Here is a 7,500-nt window from a genome sequence, read left to right on the forward strand (position 1 = left end):
TTGAATATTTATATTTTATTTATTATTTATTTAGATTTATTTCTATTGTTTCGGTTTTAGACAATAACAACACTTCTTGATCAATTTAATGTTGCCAAAAAAATATTTTTTAAATTGGAAATAAAATACTAAATAACAATTTTTATTTCTGAGGTGACAACTGAAATTGCTGAATTAAACATGCAGCATTATTACATATCATAATTTATTTGCAGTGTTCAGGTTCACACTATTGGCAGTTCGAAAGGATCTTTGACTCTGCTCTCTGCGTTAGATGACATTCAAAGCATTGACCCTCTGCTACAGTCCTGTCTCTGTCTTTCTCTCTGCTGTCCAGGTCAGATCGGAAGCCTGCAGGCCACCCAGATGACTCACGAGGCGGTCATTCGGGATCTGGAATCGGAAAAGTCTCGTCTGAAGGACAAGGTGTTGCGTCTGGAGGAGGAAAGAGGGGCGCTGCAGAAGAAAAGTCAGACGCTGGACGAGAGGCAGAGACAGCAGATCCTCTCCCTGGAGAAGGTACGGATCAATCCCATCCAGTTTGCTGAATGTGGATCAGTTTAGGCCTGCTGGGAGTGTTTGGACACTTTGAATCACAACCAACTTTTTTTTTTAATTATTTGGACACTTTCTGGTTGTCAAACATCACAAGCATGATGCTAGTTGGTTTTATACAGCAAAAATTACTCAGAAAAGTAAAGTTAAGATAAGTTTTTTTTTTCTTTTTTTTTTGGCAGATGCCACTTAGTTTGATATTTTATATCTCAGTGACATTTTTAGTGTCCAACTATTTTTGGGCGGCATGATTTGTATTGTACCATATTAAAAAAAAAAACAATTTAAAAGAACAGTTTTCTATTTCAGTGTATTTTAAAATGTAATTAATTCCTGTGATGCAAAGCTGAATTTTCAACATCATTACTCCAGTCTTCAGTGTCACATGATTCTTCAGAAATCATTCTAATATGCTGATCAGCTGCTCAAGAGACATTTTTTTATTATTATCCATTTTTGTGGAAATGGTGAAACATTTTTTTAGGATTCTTTGGACACTTTGTGGTTGTCAAATATCACAAGCATGCTGCTAGTTGGTTTTATATTGTAAAAATGACTCCGAAAAGTGATGTTCTAAGCTCATGCTCTATTTTTTATTTTATTATTATTATTTTATTAATTCATTTTGCAAATGCTAATTAGTTAGCATTTGGTTAATTTTATACCAATGCAATGATATGCTTTGGGGGCACACGTTTTTATTGCACCATATTAAATACAACAATTTAAAATAACTGTTTTCTCTTTGAGTATATTTTAAAATGAAATGAAATGTTATTCCTGTGTTGGTAAAGCTGAATTTTCAGCATCATTACTCCAGTCTTCAGTGTCACATGATCCATCAGAAATCTTTTTAATATGCTGATTTGGTGCTCAAGAATCATTTTTTCTTATCATTGTCAGTTTTTGTAGAAACCGTAATACTTTTTTTTTTAGGATTCTTTGGACACTTTCTGGTTGCTGTGGCAGCAGTTTTTGCAGATGCCACTTGGTTTGATGTTTTATATCTAATGCAGTGATATTTGTAAGTGTCCAAATATGTTTTGGAGGCACAATTTGTACTGCACCAAAAGATCTTGAAGCATAGTTGGTGTGTTTAAGAGAAATGGAACGAGGAAAAACAGCTCAAGTTTGCAGAATCTGTCTGTAAGTAGCTCAAACATCGATCTTCTGCAGAAACATTTATTTCGCATGAGTTCCTCTGAGACGTCATTAGCTTAAGCTTTAAGCATATAGAAGCTCATTTCTTGTGTAAAACACTAGCTGCTTTATCACAGCTAAATCCAGACCTCTATGTTTTATTCAAAACGCTCCATGCTCACTGCAGAGCGCTCAAGACCTTAGAAAATATGTCTTTTTGTGGACGGCTGGTTTGATTGAAAAGGAATTCGTATTTTTCAGTGGTTTCACTCAGCCTGGCAATCATTTTTCTTGTGTGGAGACAGCATGGCTATTTATTTGACTTGCTAGAGTATGGCATTTCATGCTGTTTTCACGCAACAATCTGTTCTAGCAGTTTGGCTTTTTGGCTGTCCTGTCGCATTTAGGTTTTCTTCCATTATTAATACATTGAGAGCCCCAATAAACAGATTGTTGGAATGTGGGCTTGTTTCTGCTCCAGAAATATCCCTCTCAGCAGTTTTAAAAGTAGACTTTGGGAAACTTTTAAAAAGCTGTGGTGCAGTCCGTCATGCGACACATTGCGGTGATTTATGTATTTAGGTTTTTTGTCAAGGTAAAAATCAACTTAAAACATGTCTTAACACTCAAAAAAATATTTGTGTCTGATTTTAAGATCTATGTATTTGAATTGCATGCAAAATTTCTGTCCGTTTGGATTACAAGTTTTAACAAACTAATGTTTCAAACTAACTTCATGTGATGCATATTTGTCAGTCATAAAATAAATGAAACAGGTCAGATTTCTACACTTAAAAAAATTCAGTCAAATTAAAAACATGGCATAATTTATTTTTAAATATTTCCATCTATTTGATTTTATTTAAATAGTCATATTTTGATGCAAATTTATTCAGTTAAAAAGTTTGAACATGATTAAAATATGGCTAACAATATTAAGTTAGTTCAAATGTATGAGATTGATGGAAATCGGATTTAGAGATGATAAATATATAAACCTGATAAATATTACATTAAGTTAACGATGTATTATATGCAATTATATGAATTTTATATGCAATTCAAATGCATAAAGCTTCAATTCAGGCCTATTTTGTATTTATTTATATAATTATTTATTTTTCACTATCATCTCTTTCACTTGCGTTCCATATATCTGTTTTCGAAACACAAGTCCTCTGTGAACATTAACCTAATAAACACATCAAATTGGGGTCAGCTGGAATCTAAATTTAGCACTTCTCTAAAACCAACTTGTCAAAAATGTAGTATGTAGAATATACAAAATGCCAAAATGTCTCATCAAGCTTTTTCTCCATTTCTTTCTGTCGCCCACATCACAGTTTGTTAGCAGCACAGCCTTGAGTTAGGTGTTACTTTGACAAAGCTCACCAAATAGAGCAGGAAAGCATTGTGGAGTGATTCGCTCTGCCGACACTTCTGCTGGTCCTATAATGGGAAGTTTATTTACCTGTGGCCATCTGCTTCACAGTGGCAGTGTGGGCTTTGAAAGTGTCTTTCAGCTTTCACTGTTATACTTTTAGATTGGATTCATAACATTTCTGAACAAGAGACAGTGTCCTTTATTGATGCCTGTTTGTGCTTTTTTCACAAACCGTACTCTCATACAAACTAACTTTCACAGGCTGACTTTTCGTTTTGCGTCATGTTTATCTATGTGAATGCAAAAAGGGCTTCATAATACTGTTGTGCACTGATTTCTTTTTTTTTATGAAAAGTCTTTATCTAAATTATATTAAAGTTTATTTAATGAGTCAAACTTTCAGAACTCAAAGCTTCCTTCTCAGTCCAAAAGGACCATTTATTGAAACCAAATTTCAAAGACCACTTGACAAACCTTTACCTTTGTTGAATAACTAAGCAGCTTTTTTATATAAGCATCATTTTAAATACATTTGTCTTTTTTTCCCTCAACAGTCACTTCGAGAAGAAAAGCAGATCTATGAGAAGGAGCTCATGAACTTGCGTGCCAAATATGAAGAGGACACTGCTCACTTTAAGGATGCCCACAGCCGGGCATTGGACGAGATCTCCAGGAAGCACCGGGCAGCTCTGGAGAACACACAGAGCTTCTCCGAGAAAGAGAAGAACCAACTCCTGTCCGTGAGTGAACTCTGTCACAACACCCACTGGCTGTCAGCCTGGGCCCACATACAACTTTCTAAAGACTCCCAGAGCTGTCCTGTTGAGATATCAGCATGACTGCGCTTTAGTTGTTAGGTTCAGACTGAAGAGTAACTCGCTGTCTAGCATCAGTCAGGAGGTGTCACACTGAGAAAGAACAAGAAGTACTTTTGAGTGCAAGTGGAAGATCAGAGAGAACAATTGTTACAGGTTCAGGATTGGAGAACATAATAATTTGAAATCAGATTCAAAATGTACAAGTTTTGAAAAACACATTTAGGCCTATTAGTGTTTATTTACTAGCGCATAAGAATCCAGTCTGTGTGTTGAGATAATAATTAGGTACTGACATAGAAGAAATTAGATCCAAAATGTTGTTTTAGATGTTGTGATACAAAGGTGTATGTCTTATACACTATTTGTTTGTTTGTTTGTTTGTTTGTTTGTTTGTTTGTTTGTTTGTTTCCAGTGTTGTTAATTGTTAACTAAAACTATTAAAATAGTTTTTGGAAATTGAAATAAAGATTAAATAAAATCAAATATAAATATTTGATGACGTAAAAAAATAAAAAATAAAACGAGAAAATTAGAAATGTTGCCTTGGTAACAAACTGTAAAATAAATAAATACATTTAAGTTGAAGTACTAAAATAATAATAATAATGATGATGATGATGATGATGATGGTAATAATAATAATAATAAATTATACCTAAATATAAATATTTATAAAAAATGACAAAAGCAAATGACAAAACTAATAAGACGTAAACTAAAATGAAAATGAAAATTGAAAATATAGTAATAAAAGTTAATTCTAAAATATTAATAAACACTATAATATTATATGTATAATACTAAACTAGCACTGGTTAGAGTATTTTAAACATTTAGATTCATTCTTTCATTCATTTAATTTAATTTCAGTGTTGTCATTATAAATTTGAAACCATTAAAATTTGTTTTTGCTAATTGAAATAAAGATGAAATAAAATAGAAATATTAGATGAAAAACTTAAAAATGAGACAATTAAAAATGTTGCCTTGGCAACTAACTGAAATAAAATAAGTTGAAGTTAACAAAATTACTTAAACTTAAACTAAAATGAAAATGAAAACATAACAATAAAAGCTGATTCAAAATATTAATAAATACTTAAATATTGAATAAATAAAATTAAATAATATTGGATAAACTGGTTTACACTTTTGATTTACTTATTTATTTAATCCATTTTTTTCTTGATTTTGTAAACACATGAATTTGCATCAAAATACTTGATATATCAAAACACTAAATGCTAGTTTGATTGGACATCAACAACAAAAGATTTGGTGTAGTGTATTTTCCTACCTTTTAAAGTTTTTATTTTGCTATCCTAACCATTCGGGTCCCCTTGCACGTCTTAAATGTCAACTGCACTTCTAGACTAACATATCTTACACTTAAATAAATAACTACGAAGTTGTTAAAAAGTTTTTTTTCCCCTTCCTTTGGTCATGTCTTATCTTGCCTAGAGCACCAAGTGAACCAGAACTGCCACTTCAAACAAAAAAACAGGTGCACGATGCCTCTGAAATCACCAGCTGATTTTCTAAAGAACTAGAGAATAAAAGTCACATGAGAAACTTTAAAAGGTCCTCCAATGTAATCAGGCTATAAAACACTTTTTATGTTAATCATGATTATTTTAGGATTGCGTGTTTGAGAGAGAGGGAAAGAAGAAACACTAAACCAATAGACAGAGAGAAAGGGGAAGCGCAGGTGCCTCAGCTCCAGGAGGTTCGGTAGAAAGGAAGAGTGCGGTATCCATGCTTCGTTAGGCACCACAGTGCAAATCTCTGTCACCTCTGTCCTGCCTCCGTCTCACCCTCTCCGTCCTGCACATGGTGTCTCAGACAGGACACACTCACTCTTTATTGATTTAAAAATGGAAATCATAACTTATTTCCCTTGACTAAACCGTCTGTTTTGATTCTGCTAGCTGATAGCATCTGAAATAAAAGTATGCAAAGCTGCACGGGATTGTCAGAGCGCAATCTGTCACCCTCCCCCAAAATAGGCAACTGCCAGCAGGCCGGCACATCCACATCCAAATGCTTCGCAACTACTTCATCTTTTTGTAATTACAAATCACTCACACACAGATCGTTAGCTGAACGTCGCAGAGCAGCAGTGAGTTATTTCTCTTTCCTGTTCAGAGAGCGTGCCCGCAGTTATGGTGTTCCCAGGGTGTGCGATCATTTTCAGGTCACTGAAGCCAAGGTCTAACGAGGATGTTGACTCATGTCAAGGAGGTCTGGAGAACCTGGAGAGAGACATTCAGTACCGTATAATTCAATATTTTAAACATTGGTAATAATAAGAAATGTTTCTTGAGCAGAAAATCGGCATATTAGAATGATTTCTGAAGGATCATGTGACACTGAAGACTGGAATAATGATGCTGAAAATTCAGCTTTGCCTTCACAATAATACATTTCGAAATATTAAAAATGTTAAAACCATTCTACAATGTATTCAAATAGTAAAAAAAGTTATTTAAATGGTAATAGTTTAAACTGTAATATTTCATACAACACGTTTTACTGTATTTTTGATCAAATAAATGCAGCCTTGGTAAGCACAAGAGACTTTCCTTCCAAAAACAAAATTAGAAGATCTTACTGCTTTTGAACTGTGTTGTTTCATTTTTTCAATCAAGTGCTTTCTGTACAAAGAAAAATTCCAATAACATCTGGAAATTATATTGTTATTTTAATTGTAAACAAAACCTCATGACTGCTTACATTCATAAATACATATGTAAAATATGGGTAAACTTGGATTAATACAACCTGTCAATTATTGACAAAGGGATTCATTCATGCACATTTTGATCATAAACATTCAAGGTTGAGTTTGTTACTGTGTTTATTTTTAAAAGTGTTCACCTGTATTTATAATTTTTGGTATGCAAATATGGTTAAGCAAAATCATTGGTTTTGTTTGGCTTGTAAAAGTTATGGTCCCACCCCCTTTATGAGCTAGTGCATTCTGATTGGTGGATTAAGATTCTTTTAAGAAGGTCCACTGAAGGATTGAGAGAGAAAGGGACGCGAGGTTGTTTTACTCCGTGGTTGTTGCAGTCTTTAAATTACTATTTTGTGATAAAGTGGGTGTTTTCGGCAAGAATTCATCTGTCAGTGTTTTAATAGTATTTCTCATGTAGATCGATGTCTGATTTGAGTATTTCAAGCGAGTTTTATGAACTAAGTGTCACGCACGCAACACTGTTTACATTCAGACGGAAGCCGGTTGTTACAGGAGAAGCGTCGCAGCCCAGATAGCACTCTGAGTCCCCGCAAGATTCAGAGTTCCTCTGGCACCGCTGGAGAGTACACAGCATCGTGGAAGAGTTTACAGCCGGCGTCGGAGCAAGTTAGGACTGGAGCGGGCTGTTTGCAGGCTCAGATTAAGAATTCAGAGGCCCCTGGGCACAAAGTCTTGTAAGGGCCCCCCTACTCCACACAATCAAGGTCTTGAATTATATGGTACTCTTTGTTGGAAACACCTCTAACTTATGCAGGATTTACACTGACAGGTTACAGCCTATGATCACAACCTGAAGGACAATATCAACACCTGTACACATCCTCCATCATACAGGATATACTGTA

At 34.3% G+C, this 7,500-nt stretch overlaps 1 protein-coding gene and 1 long non-coding RNA gene across 3 annotated transcripts in view; one reads left to right on the top strand and one right to left on the bottom strand.

The window, feature by feature from the left end:
- The window catches only part of LOC107697135 (protein FAM184A-like), a 141,793-nt gene that overhangs the window by 64,960 nt on the left and 69,333 nt on the right, over positions 1–7,500 (top strand). For both annotated transcript variants that reach the window (XM_016497787.1, XM_016497786.1), the window contains exons 5-6: positions 338–519; positions 3,634–3,819. In XM_016497787.1, coding sequence (XP_016353273.1) covers positions 338–519; positions 3,634–3,819 — 368 coding nt within the window. The remainder of the gene's footprint in view (positions 1–337; positions 520–3,633; positions 3,820–7,500) is intronic.
- LOC107697161 (uncharacterized) overlaps positions 4,922–7,500 on the bottom strand; it is a 7,461-nt gene continuing 4,882 nt past the window's right edge. The window contains exons 2-3 of the long non-coding RNA XR_001635164.1: positions 6,611–6,615; positions 4,922–4,934 (exon numbers count right to left, since the gene is read on the bottom strand). This is a non-coding gene — a long non-coding RNA (uncharacterized LOC107697161). The remainder of the gene's footprint in view (positions 4,935–6,610; positions 6,616–7,500) is intronic.

Source organism: Sinocyclocheilus anshuiensis, unplaced genomic scaffold (assembly GCF_001515605.1).
Source record: "Sinocyclocheilus anshuiensis isolate Anshui unplaced genomic scaffold, SAMN03320099.WGS_v1.1 scaffold38, whole genome shotgun sequence".
NCBI lineage: Eukaryota > Metazoa > Chordata > Actinopteri > Cypriniformes > Cyprinidae > Sinocyclocheilus > Sinocyclocheilus anshuiensis.